We start from the raw sequence: 17,653 nt of genomic DNA, 5'->3' as shown, positions 1-17,653 counted from the left end.
TTAATACCAAAAACCCTAACCTAAAAAAAAATATAAAGGATTTGGCTGACATTGTTTGACCTGCTTTTTGTTCCCAATAATGTGGATTGAAGTCTTCACAGCACTGTTAATACAAGACAACACACACCATGCTTTGACATGGCTTCTGTTCTCAAGTTCTGAAAAAAAACTTTATTTTTTATATATTCTGCTACAAATTTCAGTTATTTCTTGCATGCATAGTTTCACACAGTTAAGACAAGTAAAATCACAAAGAAAGATTTCCCTTTAGAAGAATATCTTAACTTTTTAGCATGCATATACCTCCTTGTCCATTTATGAACAGTCAACCAATAATTTAGCTGCCCCGGGAAACAGTCAGCATTTCAAGCAGCCGTTTTGAAAATATAATCCAGTGGATTATATTTCTAAAACATACTGCATACAATTACTACACTGAATAAGACTCAAATAATATTTTTGTAAACTTTCTTTGGCTTTTATGCGTAAAGAAGCGGATGGTGCTTCTTTACAAATAGAGATAATAAAGGTAAGAGGGTAAATAAATTGGTATTAGAGATTATGCTATGGGGGCCGTTTATGGATGAGGCTGATTGTATAATTAATTTTGAGGTATTAAAGTTAGAAGTGTAAATGTTGCACCAAAGTGAAAATCACTTCAGGACTGTTTGTTAGACTCAAGTAGACTCACAAAACCCCAATAAACAAGTACATTTATCAAAGCTCTCTGATAAAAATTAAAGCATTAACAGAATCTCTCTTTCATGTATAGTTTTAACACTCTGTTGATCACCTACCTGTGTGAGATATGGATGATCAGTAATATTCAGAATTAGTAAAACATACATGTTGTTAAAAGGCCTATCACAGTAGTCAAGATTAGCAACTCATTGTACCTAGAGAGAATTTCCTTCAAGGATTTTTCCAGTTGAAGGAGTTTTATGCACACTGAAAATGACATATATATCACAGTAAGATAGGCATAATGTTATTAAAGTCAGAAGAATTGCATCAATGCTACATTACACATAATTACAAAACAAATTTTGGCTTGCCTTAACCAGGGTTTGACAATAGTCTTAAGGGACATAATAAATCTACAGCATAGGGCAGAGAGAAACAACAGTATGCACAAAACACAAACACACAGCTTTGACAGGATCACATGAAATATTTCCATATTGCCATATTGTATTTGTGCTTAAGATGCCCTCAGCATTAAAAAAAAAGAATATATTGTAGTGGTTCAGGTGTTTGCTGGCATACTGCTGTAGTTGAAAATATGTCTTCTTAATTGCTACAGTTATTAACATAGTTTAGTATTTGAGCAAAATACCTCCCATTACCATTTACCCATTGAGTCAAGAGCCACATCATCATTAGAAATGTTGTTATTACTAAAGGAAAATATGCTTTTTAAAATATACTTTGTAAAAGACAGAAATGCAGCTGTTGGTTTTGTTTATGTTTTAAGAAACAGCAGCAGCATATAATCAACAGTGTTGCTCCTGGCTGTAGTCGTCAGCCTTTGTGCTCCAGCATGGCAGTTTCAGGGCAGGGTTGATATGTGTGTGTTTTCGTGTTCATTGACAGTCCAGAAGTTCAAGATTCATCTGTGCTGATCTCTCTCCTCTTCCTCCCATACCAACAGAGAATCCATGTTGTGTTTTTGCATGTCGAATTCATCGAGACATCATCCGCACAAACTCTGTGAATTACAGAAAAGGACTAATTGTTTTTTACAAGGGCATTAATTAAAGAATAAATCTTCAACAAACTGATATGTATGATGCCACTTAATATATAGGATCTGCATCATGCTATCTGTGGTTTGTACACTTGCTATCGTGGTATTGGTGGGTGGGTGGAAAAGGTGAAAGGTCCTTTCTGAGCATTAGTGACCTATTTCCCAGCCCAGGGCTAAACACAAGTTTCCATTCTTACAAAAAGAATGTTTCTGATCACCAGAGATTTTGCACTACTGGATAAGCATGACTCAAGTTCAAAACCATGTATTTCTATTTATTTTACTAAAGAGAGTTTCATTAACTCAGTAGAACATAAACTGGGCTTCGAGCCAACAACAAATTCCTTACTTTTGTACAAATGCTTTATAATTAGTTTTGGTAAAAAAAAAAAAACAACAACAACAAAATAAAAAAAAACAAAAAAAACAACAACAAAGCTGAAAGAATTATTTCTCAACTCTGCAGTTCCCCTAAACTCTGCTGAGCATTTAAGCATATTTTAGCTAATTGTTTTGGCTTTCCAACTTCCATCTTTAAACTGTTTTTTGTTCACTCTCTCAGAGTTGTTTCCAGATGCAGCATGCAGCTGTTTTCAGCGAAAAAGCTTTAAAAACCGTCTGTATGCTGCCTTGCACTGAACAACAGACTGGCACCGTTAGCAAACAGCTGGCGAACATACAGCAGTGGAACCAGAACATTTTCCTCAGGAGCTGGTAGAGACCAAACGCAGAGCTAAAACTGCTAGCTTTAAGAGCTGTTTTCTAACACATTCACCATGTTATATACAGTGCTGTATGTCAATGTTGTGATTGTTGTGTTTGTTGCCCCGAAGTGACCAAAGACTAAGGCTGTGTCTCATTCCGCCTACTTGCACACTTCAAACACTTAGTTTTAAGTGTATAGTGTAGATAACACAAAAAGTCAGTGCACTGAAAGTACCCGGATGATCCCCTAAAAACGGTCAAAAAATTCAGTGTGGAATGATGGACCCTACTCGCACTGAACGGACACCATCTTGACTACAAAGCGGAAGTTTTTCAAAATTTTAAATAATGGCGGACAACTCAGCCGAGGCAGCCGGAGCTGCGACGACAAGTTCGACACCTCAAGTGTATAAATGTAAGTAATGGTGGTAATACGAGACATTGTACTGTTGTCTAATGCATCACTTACGTGTCCCTCACTGACTGAAGCGGACATAATTATTTGGCGAGTTAACGTTGGCGTCGGAGGCGACGAAGTTTACACATGCTGTGAACGTGCAGAAAAATGTTTGTAAACAAAAGCCGCCATATATTTTTGGCGGACTGGAAAATCGCGTTCACGTGTTTTGTGTTTGTCACGTTCGTCACGCTCATCCTGCTCGTAATTTTCCGGTAAGTGTTTTAATATAAGTGTTCCTTTTGGGACAATACTAATCATTGAAAGTGGGTACTACAGCAGTAAGTGGTCAGTGCACATTAGCAGTGTACTGACGGAAGTATGCGGAATTAGACACAGCCTAACTGTCTACATGCTAATGCTAACCATAGTAGTAAGCTGCACTGTCGGATCTGTCACTGGGCAGGATCAGGCATCACTTTTTGAGTATAATTTAATATTTATAGCTATACTCTCTTTAAGTTTATAACTCACATCTGCTCTTTCTAGGACCATTACTCCACATAAAGCCTTGCATTAATGCATGACTGAAAAACATATAGAGGGCTGCTTGAAACTCACTACTGTTTTAATGCAAGTAAATTCAACATTTGAATAATTCAAAGTTAGTTCCTATTTTTTTCCTTAAAATATTGTCCATTGACATTCAGTGTAATACAGTAGATAGATCCAACCCAAATTCCTCACTTATGCATTAACTTGTAGGCATTTCACTGTTGGTTGTTCTTTTCTGCCACACATTGGATCTCAGAAGTCAAATTAATCAAACCATGATCTTTATTTTTTAGTCTTGCTAAATCAGATGTTTCATGGACATTATCACTGATGGGTTGCATGTAAAATGCAGGAAAATGTGAAGTTATGTTAAGTAAGTATAAGCAAGTACAGTTGTGTTACTAAGAACAGCAGCACTTTCTGATATATCCCTGACACCATGTATGCATCTTTTTCTCTGTGGGTAATCTATGAGGTGCGATAATCCCTGGGTGTGGAGATAATCTGACAGGCAGACCTACTCCCTTCATTCCCTCACCTCACTATCAGCATGGTATTGGGATATCAGCAACACACATGTTGGGATTTTTGCTTATACTTAAAATAAATGTGTGTGCATGTGTGTTTAGGAGAGAGTCAGAATGATGGAAATAGAAATATATTGTGTAAGCATATTTGATTTCCAGGTTCTGCATGCAGTGAAAAATGTTGTGATGTAAACTCTCACATACCTTCAAAGTCTACATGCCCATCTCCGTTGAGGTCAATGTCTCGTAAAATGTCCTCCAGATCTCTGTGTCCAACCTGAAAAAGTCAGGTTTTGGGGGCAAGGTGTGAATGTCTGCAGCACAGACTCAGTGGAGTAAACAGACAAGATTCAGACAGACACCATGATTGATGGAAAGCTACAGACAGGAAGACAGACTCTCCCAGCAACTCGGTACCTGTTGTCCTAAAAGTTTTTTCATTGCTTCTCTGAGTTCTGCTGTGCTGATCTGGCCGTCACCATTAGTGTCAAACTGAGAATGAGAGAAGAAGATACAAGTGAATAAAACAGACAAAGCATTTCCCTTTGTCTTACATATATTCCCAGGCTCATATCAACCACTATCAGGATCACTAAACTACCAAAATAGCTGCAAAACATCCTCAAGAATATTGTCCCTTTTATCTGACGTTAACTCTTTGTTTAACACTCTGAGATAAACTACACATATCAATTAATACATTTTACTCAGACATACCAACAACAACATTTTCATCCATTTGGGAAATTATTTTGTCTTTCCTCACCTCTTTGAATGCATCTCTCAGCTCTTTAACCCCAATCATGTCTGCAGTTTCAGCCAGAAGTTTGGGCCCCATGAGTTCAACAAAGTCCTCAAAGTCAACATGTCCTCCCACTGTTGGACAGATTGTAAAGAGAAAGCAGGGTTAACCAGGCTGCTCAGGGTATTTATATATGTTTTATTTGTTCTCTATGATCTGATGATAAGTGATTCTGAAGCATAAGTACTGTTTTAAAGTGGCTGTTAAAGTATTGATTCTGAAGGTTTGCCAGAAAAATTGAGAAAACAAACCCTGCAGGAAATAATTTGTACACACAGACAGTTTTACTTACGATTCATGTTGATCTGCTGGCTCAGTTCAATTAGCTCCATCTCTGTTGGCATGTAGCCCATTGTTCTCATGCAGTTCCCCAGGTCTTTACAGCCGATAAACCCATCTTTGTCCTTGTCAAACTCCTTGAATGCCTCGCGCAACTCTGAGAGCGAGGGAGATATGGTATTAAAAATAAAGGGAAGATGTGGAAAATACAGTTGTATTGTCACTTTTCCTGAAATGTAACCTACCATCCATTTCTTCGGGCCTCAACTCTCGGTCCTGTGAAGGATCACAGTGCATTGTTAGGATCCAAACACTGCTGATATGTTTAAAATCATGCCAATATGCAGCATCCCTCACACAATATGATGCTGTAACAAAAATAAATAGACAACTGCAGGTTTGTGCCACAGAGTGCCAAGAGTCTGCAGGTTTCCTTCCATCCAGAGAGGAGAAGCTCATCGGTGAAATCCCCTGCTGAAGAAAACATACAGACTCTTGGCACTGAGAAAATATTACACAGTAGGTAATGAGATGAAAGTAAGATAGCGGAAACAAGTTAAAATACAAGATCTAACATTTGTTTCTGTAAAGAGGAATCTGAACCATTCACTGTATCTGGTGGGTGTGTATGTAAAATTAATTTATATTTTTATAAGTACTTGCATTTCAAAAAGTGTGGAGATGCAGATACAATGAAAAGTATGCAACAATTCTCTTATTTGCCAGTCCATTGATTTAAAACGACTCAATCTCAACCCCTGCATACATTAAGCACAGCCATATGAGAGCTTGTCATCAGAACAATCAATAAAACAGCATCTGCACTGAGGATTTCAACATTATTGTTTCCTTTAAAAACAACACCCTGACTCGCACTATCACTGCTGGAAATTAGACAAAGAGGAATAATCATCATGTGAGGAACATTTCCACCACCACCATAACCCTGCTTCAATAATCCCCCAACCTGCAACAGATATCCACCAGGTTCATGAGTGATGCAGCCTCATGCATAAATACACACACACACACACACACACACACACACACACACACACACTCTTGAATTCAACATTTTAGTTATCAAGAAAACTCTTCTTCGTTCCACCACGCTTATTTACATGCTGTGAGTGCTGACATTACAATAAGAGATGATTACTACACACATTCAACACACGTTTCTGTTATTGTGCATGTACTGCATTGTGTGCTAATCTCACGGTATGCATGCACGTGATATTGTCTGGACTTACGTACAGCCTGCCGGCTCTCAGCGAAGCCCTTGCGTAGAAAGATGCATGCAGGCCCCAGTACGTTGTGCATGTTGGCTCCGTTCTGGGCCAGGGCCACTAGCGGCTCAAGATAGGCCCCCCCAGAGCCCCCCTCCTCACAGGACTGCACTGCTTTGTAGTTCTTCTTCTGGTCCTGGAGCAGCATCCAGAGCAGGGGGGCCAGACATGGGAGCAAGGGCAAAGACAGGGGTAGAGACGGAGACTCAGATTGTGGCAGCATGGAGTCAGCAAGGAGGTGTGATGGAGGGAGGGAGGGGGTTCAGAAGCAGGATCAGAGGTGACAGACATATGCCTGTCAGTCATAGAGAGGTGTAGAGTCAGGTCAGTCATGATGAAGGAAAGCACCTCAGCCAGAGGGAAGAGGTTGTAATTCATTATGACAAGAGCAACTGATGCCATCCATGAATCTGTCCTATAGGTCACAATCCAGCACAACAGAAGACTACCAAGCCTCCATATCATGTGATTATGTCAATGGTGGAGAAAGCCTTTTTTTCATGTCACACAGCACTGACAGCCTTGCGTCACAGCTCTTTGATCTTTTTTTTTTACAGTCTTCAGCTGTGCATTTTCTTGCCTTAAAGACTAATTACAGTTTATTCCAAAATATTATCTTAGTTTTGTAGTTTTGACCATCCTTTCTTGCAATTATGATACAATTTACACACCAAATAAACTGCTTTAATCAGAGAAAACAGCAACATCACTGCAAAAAAAGTAAGATGGAGTGAGAGAAACAAGCAGTGAGCCAATTTGTTTTCATTACCTCAGTCATCATTCACTGTATGTTGTAAACATTGATCAGAGATTACACACCATCTTCCCAATCCAAGTTTAATGTAATTGCTATTTTTGGGCGCACATATTTATCCTGTGCAATGAGGGATTATTACCAACATTTCCATGTTATCTGCAAATAAAGTGGTTTCAATCAACTGACTAAACTGTAAAATGTTGCTGTGTCCTCAAATTTACAAACTGTAATAGTCCTCCAATACCCAATTTGTCAGAAGTAAGTGGTACGTTATAAGTACACGATTAACTGACAGCATTATGATTCTAACTAATAATACAGTCTAAATGTGTTAGTAATAATGTAAACAGTAGTTACATTCAACAACAGTCATGCAGGGATGGCTACTTGACCAAGATTGACAATTGTTTTTCTGCACTTTACAAAATAATTATGTTGTCCAGAAGATGAGGCTAAAGTTCAGCCAGCCATTTTAATTATAATCACCAATTAGCCAGGGGGCAAAAGTTATTCTCACAGCAGTGATCCCAATTACAGAGAGAGCTACAGGTTAATTAAAATTGGGCAATCTATGCCTACCAGTGGACAAAAAAAGCTTCCTCTGAATAAAGTCAAATAAGGTCCAACCACTGCTCTGACTAATATTTGAATAAGAGAGTAGCAGCCTAATCGGAGGCTAAAGGCAGAACACAAGAGATGGAAAAGGCACTCTGTTTTCATGCTCTGTGACTATCTACTGCGAATTTTCAAGCGGATGAACTAAGTTTAAAGCAGTAACATCTCCTCTTGCTAATAAAACATGATAATGTTGGTCAAGTCTGCAATTACTGTAGTGATATCCAACTCAGTGGAGGAAAACCCAGCTAAAAGCGAGCAGAGTGGACTCACTGTCACAGCAAATTACCAAGGGACCGTTTTTGCTGCTGCTTTAAATCTCTCAGACATGAGCTAGTTCCTGCCTTCGCATGCTTTTTACAGTAAACATAAGACATCTACTACTACATGCAAATATACACAGTATTATATGCTCTACAAATGACCTTCACACTCCATCTGTTACCACGCCAGTCCTAATGCCAGTTCATGCATTACTACAGTCCACACCACAGGAACGGATGCCCACTGGGTAATCTGACCAAGTGATGCATGGAGCAGGGCTGTCTGTGGGTATATCGTGCCAGAAAAGTACTATGAAGCCACGCGCTAGCAGTTATATAACCAAAAATAGAAAATGAAAAAAATCCTGAAACAGTGTCAGAGAAAAGCTGAAGTCAAGCAAGAACTTCTCCAGCACTCCAACCCGTTTTGCACAGATGGCATCAACAGTTGCTTGTCATATTGTGCTTCCTCAAGGATGTGCAGCTGTTGATGTGAAGGAATTAATCTATTTGTGGGAATATACTGAGAGTCTGTTCAAGCATACACTGATACAAAGACGGCAGCAGATGCAAGAGATGTATTTTACGAACAAAGGTCATCTTTTTGAGCCTTTGCCAAAATGGTTCTGAATGTTTCTTCTTTGTTGTTCCTCAATCTTGCCCTTATGTTGCTGTCTAAAAGATTCAATGCCAGTGGTGCATTTGAGCTAATAACATCTGACGTAGTTGAAACACCACACCTGTTTACAACATTCCCACTGACTGGTTACATCCCCGGGTGCAGGTTAGGTGGCATCACAGTGTGATTTGAGTGACTAACGTTTGGTGCTGTGGTCCAAATCCACTGACTTCACCTCAGCCAACAGGTTAAGCACAAGCAGCACCAACCATCTCCTCTGACCTCGGTCTAAAAGGCTTTCGTGGGAATGCAAACATGCACTAATGAGCACAGGGGGAAGTTAAATTTAAAAAGGAATATAAGATGCAAATGTTATATTACTGAAATCGGTACAGATCATGCAGAATGAGTTTTAAAGAAAGTCAACAGTCCTAATCAATAATCAAGATAATAAACTCCTGTGTTGGCAAACATTGAGTGAAACTACAGCATGAGACACAAGCTTCATCTTGAAACACTCTTCTATTATTCTCCCATGTGCTTGGACTCCACAGCCACACAAAACAGGGAAACAGTTCAAGACAGCCTGTTAGTGAACACCCAGACAGCACGCAGGGTTCAGTCAGCACAGGTCCAGTCAAATAGCCTTCGGTCAGGTTGGGGACATACCATGAGACAACATGCACCAACAGTCACGGGATTCAAGGAGACCACAGCAGAGTGAAAAACCTCAGAGCGGACCTTACCTTCTTGGTGAAAATTTTAAGCGACTTTACAGAGTTGCCCATTGCAAAAGAAAAAAAAAATCCTTCTTGTTTTATGTTTTCTCTCTAACTGTGACTGTGTTGGTGTGCCTGTTTGTAGATGTACATGTATGCATGTGTGTTTGCATATGTTTCCGGGCATGCATGGGGATAGGAGTGATTAGAAAGGGAAAAGGGGTTCAGTGGGTCATTGACTAATATAAGAGGACATTTGGGAAAAGGCAGGGAGAGGAGCAGAGATATCATAGGAGGTAGAGGAGATAGGAGGGAGAGGACGAGGGAGTGTACAGGGAGGACCTAGAGGCAAGGACGCTGGGAGGTACGAGGGGAGGGACACTGAGACAAAGGAGGAAATATGTAAACAAGAACAAAGGACAGATCGGAACGACACAAAGATAAGCGAGAGAGAGGAAGCATGCATGTGATCAGAGCGAGATGCAAGCGCCAGGAGTAGAGAAAGCAAGATTGCTTATTTATTCCATCCTCTCTCCTACAGTGTCTCTCCTGCCTCCCTCCCCTCTACCCTCTCTCCCTCCCTCTATTGCTCTGTCCCTCCTTCTCTCTCACTCTGTCTGTCTGTCTGTCTCCTGCTCTTTTTCCTTCACTCTCTCCCCCACTCTCGCTCACTCCACAGTTTTAAACCATCTACGCGAATGTGACAGAAGAAGCTCGTTCGGACAAGCATATTACCTTCCCCTGAGCGAGACGCTGGAGACATTAATCCAAACATGCACATACACACACACACACACACACACACACACACACACACACACTTGATTAAACACACACGGATGTGGGGCTGTGGAGCTAAAAATATAACACACGCTCTCTCTTTTCACCCCATACTCTCCCACATCTCTCCCCACTCTTCCCCTAGCATCTACTCCTCACACACACACATACACGCACGCGAACACATGTAGATGCGTCACAAAGTCATATTAAGCTTGAAGGGCATAGAGTCAGATCAAAGGCAAAATGTGCAAGAAAAATGACACATGGATTCTGAAACACAGAGGATGCAAACGAACACGTGCAAATGCAAACACTCTCTCCTAGTCTCTCTCATCCACACACACACACACACACACACACATACGCACACACACACACACACCATGCACACACACATTTATTGTAAAGTACTATGTCTGAAGAGGTGAGTGTCTCTAAAGATTCAACACCTAAAAATAGAGGTGGAAAGCAAGTACTTTATTGTACAGCTATGTTTACTTTGTAGATTTACAAAAAAATATGATCAGCTTATAACAATTCAAGTCTTTGTTATACCTTTAATGCACCGAATGTAATATAAAAGTGGTTAAAATTACCAACTACAACATTAAAATGCTGCATCTTTGTAATAATAATATAAAACTCTACTCTGTTTTCACTTTAAGTACATTTTGCTGATATTGAGTACTTTTATTTTGTAGTATTGCTACTTTTACTTAAGCTAAAGATCCCCTCCAGACATGTTTTATGACATATAAACATTTTAATTACCTTATTGAAAATGCTTTAAATAACATCTACTCCTTCTCCCTCATTACTTCTCCTACTTCACTGAAAAGTACATTTTCAGTGTATGTGTACTGAAAGGTTTCAAGTTTATGTATCATACTTGTAAGTAAGTTGCATACTGACCCATGGTTGGCTTCCAAACTCTGCTTGTACATACACATTTTAAAGTTTGAGGTGAGTACAAAGAACCTGTCTCCCTTTAGTGGATTCATTTTAAAACAGCCTTCTAGTGTTAAACTGCACACATCTTTCTGCACGGTGAAACTGAAACATCCAACACATTTAACAATAAACAAAGCACTCTTAGACTTTAAACATCTGAGTACTTCTTCAACCACTGTCTAAAACTACAAACCACAACACACAGTATAAAGCCTCATTTCAGGTTTTTACCAGCAGCATTCACTCCTGAGGTAACTTCACTGGCGGCCATTGCGACACTAATGAACATCCTTATTTCCCTCTCCTGTTCGACCTTGTCTATTCTCTGCTATTTTAACAAACACATTCGCGCCGAAGTCGTTTCACATCTCGCTCCCATTCAATATCTCTGCGGCTCCTCTGTGTTGTTCTGCGGATGATTCATCCAGCCTCTCACCGGAGGCTCATTGTGAACTTCAGAACACATCAGACGTCAGACACAGGAGCCGTCAGCTCTCATAATGTCAGACTATAGTGTGCACGGGCATGAGATCCATTTCCCCCTCTTTCTCTCTCTCTCTGGCTTTATCCTTCTCCCTCACCCTTGCTCACTCACACAGACACACTTTACACATTTACATAACTGCTTACACACTACATACAACAACATCTCAGGAGAAGATATCCAAGGATTATTGGGGCACCATTTTGCCGGAGTCATACACAGAATCATAATAATAACATATAAATAGATTTTTGCTAAATATTAAATACAGTGGACACTGCATTTGCTTTTTTAATGAAGACTTTGAGGTCAAATATAATCCTGTTTCAGCCACACTGCCATCCAGTGTGTTAAATGAGCTGAGAAATGTAGGAGGGCAAAGGAAGGGATTGATGTAATAAGCTCTCATGCGTTCATCATCTACAGTTTCTTTTTAAATAAAAATGAGAACTGGTCTTTTGCTATTAGAAGGCAACATTTTGTATTTTCCTTTTTGCAAAGTAGAATGAAATGTAATCATTTCATGGTCAAACATGATCATTTCTCTACAGCTGCTGAGTTTACGTCACAGAGTATTCAAATGGGTAAACACTGACACAATGAGTCTTTGTGCTTATATTTTTTGTCGTCATCAGACGACGTCTAGGCTGTAAAAAAACATACAATGCACACTTGCGTCATCTTCTTGCACTTTGAATAAACAAAACTGACGACTCAGCCAGTCAAATCAGAATGGCTAAAACATTCATTCAGATTATTCTGGTATTTTTGTATTATTTCAGATTCATGCGCAAACCAGCTGTTAGTCTTGTGAAACGTCTAGTGCGTCAGCATTGGAAAAACTATTGACATGTCTCATTTCAGTCAATTAAACCTCTGTTGTTTTTCCTCTGACTCATTTATCCCCTGTCTTCTGTCTCATTTCACTGTCTCGCAGTGTCTCTCACTGATTTTCCCTCTCAGCCTCAGGTCCCCATGAATATTTAGCATCATCACACACGTGTGTACTTGCAGCGCATGCAGTATAGTGCGCACAGGCTCTTACATTTCACTGCCTAATCCTCATCTCAAAAAGGGATTTAACCAAAGAGTGAATTTTCTACCTCCTTCTTTGCTAGCACAGATACAAAAATATCCATCTGTGTCTAAAAATAGCCTGTTATACTCTAGACTGGAGGCATATGCTGCAGTGAATAGGATGCTGCTGTTCTCTTTCCTCTCATTTCCACCCAGATCCTTGTGCCTTTTTTTCCCCACTTATTTTGGCTGGGGTTTTTTTTGTAAAGCATGCCTCCTCTCGCTTTTAACTCCCTCTCAGACATCATCAAGGTCAGAGTGACCCTGGCAGAGGAGAAGAGGGAAAAGAGGGAGAAGAGGGAGAAGCGAGAAAGGCAGACAGGAAACGTCAGTGGGTGCGAGTACAAGATGAGTAACAGGATAACCAGACGAGGAAGTGAAGGGCTAATCTGTGTTTTAAGACCTTTCCTCACATTGTCTTCAGAGCTGTCAGGTGGGAGCAGGCAAGTGAGAGTTGATGAGAGTTTGTCTTACATAACAATCATCAAGTCTTCCAGCAGAGTCACTCTCTTCCTGCTTTATCCTTTTTCTTCCTTCCGATTTATCCAATTGCCTCGCTTCCTTCACTTTCTTTCCCCTGCCCTTTCACTTCTCTTGTCTAACTGATGTGACACACACTGGACTGTTAATCTCTTCCTCTCTATCACACACACACACACACACACACACACACACACTTTGAGTTCAGTCCTATTAGTGCAAATGGTACTTGCTCCCTCTGCTGGTTAACATACATATCCTTTCATCTAAATTTAATTTGAAAAGAAAATTGCCATCGCCTCAATTACAATTTCTCAGCAGCAGATATCACACGTCTTTCGATAACAGGTCTCTACCGCATCTCCAGATTTCCAGTGAGGGTTTGTGAATCAAGGTCACTTAAGGTCAGAAATACTGAAGGATGTGGTGATTGTTCAGAATCTCTTAAAATAGCAACTGAATTTCTGCTGGGACAAAAACACTGCTCATGCTCTGTCCTTGGTCAAGGTGTCTGGTGCAACCTGGAAGGTTTAAAAGACTGAATGTGCAGAAATAATGGGAGTTTTGTTAACTACAGTGAACGTCTGCTTTAAATACATGCATTTTCACAATGTATCTGTAAACAAGCTGCAAAACACATTCGGAACAGTTAACCACATTCACATTTGTCCTTATTCTAACCCCCACACTAGCATCTTTGGTAATCATGATTCATCTAATGAATATGAAAGTGTAGCTTGGAGAAACATGTCGGCACATGCTGAAAAGTAGGTCTATTTTACTCAGTTTCAAACATTTCCTCTGTCAGGTAACATGTTTGCCAAAGGATTTGGAATATTTTTACTAAGACAAAAAAAAAAAAAAAAAACACTGCCCTCCTCCAGTCTCTCATAATCAGGTCTTGATTGGCTATTTATAGCTTCCTCCACTGGCAGCGAATGAGTCCTAGTGGTATTGTATGCAGATCTTGATGTTACATAAGAAATATGAAATGAAATCATTTGTGGTGTGTAATATCTCACCCCGCATTCTACGCTGCACTGGCTGCCACATCTATTCAAGGAGCATTAACGGCATGTTATTATGACTGCGTGGTCACTAAAATAAAAAGGCTTTAGTAAGATGCTGAGCAGCTACAAAAATATGCATGCACAAACTCTCTCAGCTTTATTCACTCTTCCATCACTTTCTTTCTTTTCTTTCTCGCACATACCTCAGTCGTCCTTTCTCTCTCTCTTTCACACAAACACTGGTGTGCACCACCTCTCAGGAATCTATTTTGACTACCAACAGCTGTGATGTGACTTAACTTCACAGTGACAATATCACAGAAAACACACAAACTTTGTAGTGTCTAAACCTTTGACTGGATGTGTTTAATGTGAGTTCATAACTGCATAATCCTGTTATTTGTTTCATCTATAGTTCACATTCCTCTCACCCAAAAAAAACCTCTCAACTGCAGTAACATTTGCCAACATAACTATTCAAATACACAACACAACACTCTGCTCATCTGATCATTTATAGATTTGATGGAAATGCCAAAATATCTGCTATTTCCACACACGTCAGCAGCAGCAGCAGCAGCTCCAGAGACTTTATATAGCACACCGCTGCATGGATTTTGCCTCACTGGAACCCCTAAGACTGATTGAAGCTCTGGCCTGGATTGAGAGGAGTTATTTCTGTAACACATTAGCGTTCGGGGAGGTAATTGTCTCCTCTTGAGCTTTTTATCACAGAGGGAAGGGTTTCAATGAAACAAGAAAAGAAATGGGAGGGAATAGACAAGCCACTGAACTGTACAACTGCATGGAGTCACGGGAGACGTGCGGTACCTCGAAGAAAACTGGTGTATTAGTAGGTGAGCAGGGGATGCGGGGAAGAAGAGATACACCCTTGATTTGCCTTTGACCCTCACCCACCACAGTATCAGTAAATGTCTTTGAGGTGAATGATGTTTTATCACCTCAATGTGTATATAAATTGTTTACTTACCTGTGTGTGTGCGTGTGAGTGAGTGACAAGCTCTCGTCATTGAAAAGTTTTCCACACAGCGAGAAAGTTGATCCCCCTGCTGTTGCTCAGGTGACAGTCACAATGAAAGCGGCTGTATTCATATTAGGATGCATGACAGACCAGCATCCCCCTCCCCCCCCTTCTGCCCGGCGTGACACTGATGGATACCAGATACATACAGGAGCCAGATTTGGACTGAATACATGCATCCATTTTTAATCTGCTCAACTGGGGTCACACACATGGCTTTAATAGGTTCGAGGGTTCACCTGTGAACCTCCAACCTGCTGTCGATTAACCAGCTCTGTAGCTGCGATACACTTTTAATGAGCCTCCACACTACAGTGAATTTGTCAGTAAAAGAGTAGAACATCAAACTCTCACTTTGTTCATGATATGGACATAATGTTGACTGAGAGTTGACTTGGCTCTCTTATTTTTAGTTGCTTTCCCCCCTACTCCAATTGCACCCCCAGCTGTCCGTGGAGGGGGATCTCTCTTTGAAATGCCTCTCCCAAATTTTCCACGGCAAGGCTAGAGAGTTTTTTTTAAAGCCCATTGAGACATTCAATGTAAAATAAATGTAACTTGACTAAACAATATTGATAACTGTGCTTATATTAAAGCAAAGGTCTCTATATTGGCATCATTGTACCTGAACCAGCTTTATTTTCAGGGGGTTATGTGTAACTTCGCTTTTTCAATTAAAGAGCCTCTGTGTCATATAAAACATTTTTTGTTTGTTTGTTTTTTTATTGGACAAGAAGATAATTGAAAACAACGTACATCAAACTATACTGATTACTGACATTTTGCACCAAATGCTCTGAATCTGGATTCTTGATTCATGATGCTACTGATGATTTGTTTACAGCTTGAAATTTTGCCCTTTGCATTGTGTTACACGACAAAACACCCACACATTTAACAGTGCATGAGTGAGCTTTGAGCAATAGGACACTGTTCAAATTGACTTTTTTTTTGATACATTACAATGGCAGAAAACTCAGATGTTAATTTGGTAATCAAAAAGAATAGGAATAAACTCTTTGCACCTTCGGTTGTGCTTTGAATCTACTTTTTTCCCCAAAAGTAAAATTTCCTCTCAATGTCCACTTACCTGCCCAAAGACTGACTTCACTATGGGATGAAGACTAGAGTCATATTCAGACGCGGCTGCGCTCAGTCTTTTGGATGTGCGGCTGGCTGCGGGCTGGACAGGTGCGCTGGTGGCAGGTGGGTCAGAGCTGAGACTGGAGGATGACCCCGTGATCACTCTTTCCCTGGTCTCGAAGAAGAAAGCCGCGTCGTCCTGCTGCTTTGGATAAGACTGCGTTGGAGAGGTCCTCCTGTCCTGCCGGGAGCCGCCCTGGTGATGCGCTGCGGGAGGCAGCTCACCTCGAGAGGAGTCATGGTGATGATGGGGGTGTTTGGACCTGGTGGACTTGCTGCGCTCTTTCTGATGCCGACTCGTCCTGTGTCTCACATCCTCATTAGCATAACCATCATCCATGGGGCTCGTCTGCCGGTGAGAGTGGCTTCTCTGCACCCGGTGATCACCTACATTTCGAGAGTCGGCGTGCCTTGGTTGGCAGAGAGGTCTCCGTGCGCTCGTGTCGCTCTCCTCCGTCCAACCTGCATCGTCGCTGCCTCCAGCTCCGACGGGATGATGGTGAGTGCGGTGGCTCCGGTGATCCCGTGGACCACTGTTGGAGTGCCCGGACCTGCGGTTGAGCCCCGATGGTCTCAGCAGAGAAGTGGCGGACTCGCTTTTGGGGAGAGAAGAGCTCATCGTTCTCTTTCTCTCGCTTGACAGGCGAAGTGATGGAGCCGCTGGAGGCTGGAGGTCGAGCAAAGCAAAAAGAAGGCAGTCCTCCGCCACGTGCAGGTGTTCAGCATCAGCCAGTCGGACCCCAGCTCCCTAATCCACATCCACACTCTGGACCATCACTGTCACAGTCCGCGGTGATGAAGAAGCAGCTACCTGACTTTGCATTTGCGGTAGATGATGAAGCGCACAGCCTGATCTGGCTGCCAGGCGGTCAGTCTGACGCTTCACAGGGGGCTCCGCTAAGTTTGGATGACAGCACTGTGTTGCGCTGCCGCGTGTCACACGCAGTCCACGCGCACAGTTCATTAAGACCCACGTCACTGCGGATCGTTTCTCGCATAATGAGCCTGCTTGATTAATATTTGCTGTCTGTTTTGTTACTGCAGGACTACTGTTTGCGCGTCTGTTACGAGCTGATTAACATGTTTTTTAAAAAACACACCTTTAAATATATCACAAGCATCAATGGACACATTTTAGACCCACAAAGATTCACAAGTTCAACAAGTTTCTGCTGACATTAACACCAGTGGACTGAGCTCTTTCTAAAGCATATTAGAGCCGATTAACATGAACTAAACACAATTTGAAGACTCTGGACCAACGTAGAATAGACTAGCTTACGGAAAGGTGTAAATAAAAGAGCAAAAGGATGACAACGTGAAATAATTTCACTTACTTCAGTAGTTAGTAAGTCTTTTGAGCTATAACATAACCTTTTTGGAATTAAAACTGAGGCACAATCTAATTA

General features: G+C 41.0%; 1 protein-coding gene across 5 annotated transcripts; it reads right to left on the bottom strand.

Annotated features, from left to right (window-relative positions):
- Positions 1-143: 143 nt before the first annotated feature.
- Positions 144-17,653, bottom strand: cabp1b (calcium binding protein 1b). 5 transcript variants are annotated; one of them, XM_051411903.1, is made up of 8 exons: positions 16,192-17,653; positions 6,270-6,437; positions 5,258-5,288; positions 5,026-5,169; positions 4,698-4,807; positions 4,349-4,423; positions 4,136-4,208; positions 144-1,708 (listed from the first exon to the last, which is right to left on the bottom strand). In XM_051411903.1, the coding sequence occupies exons 1-8, from the start codon at positions 16,861-16,863 to the stop codon at positions 1,683-1,685; spliced, it is 1,299 nt and encodes a 432-aa protein (XP_051267863.1). In that variant the 5' UTR covers positions 16,864-17,653; the 3' UTR covers positions 144-1,682. The 5 variants fall into 5 exon arrangements, with proteins under 5 accessions (XP_051267863.1, XP_051267867.1, XP_051267865.1 ...); XM_051411907.1 differs by lacking the exon at positions 16,192-17,653 and adding an exon at positions 11,240-13,914; XM_051411905.1 differs by lacking the exon at positions 16,192-17,653 and adding an exon at positions 9,302-9,689 and having other exon boundaries at positions 6,270-6,596.

The sequence above is a fragment of the Dicentrarchus labrax genome, unplaced genomic scaffold (genome assembly GCF_905237075.1).
Source record: "Dicentrarchus labrax unplaced genomic scaffold, dlabrax2021, whole genome shotgun sequence".
Lineage (NCBI taxonomy): Eukaryota > Metazoa > Chordata > Actinopteri > Moronidae > Dicentrarchus > Dicentrarchus labrax.
This window is presented reverse-complemented; position numbering and strand designations above follow the sequence as displayed.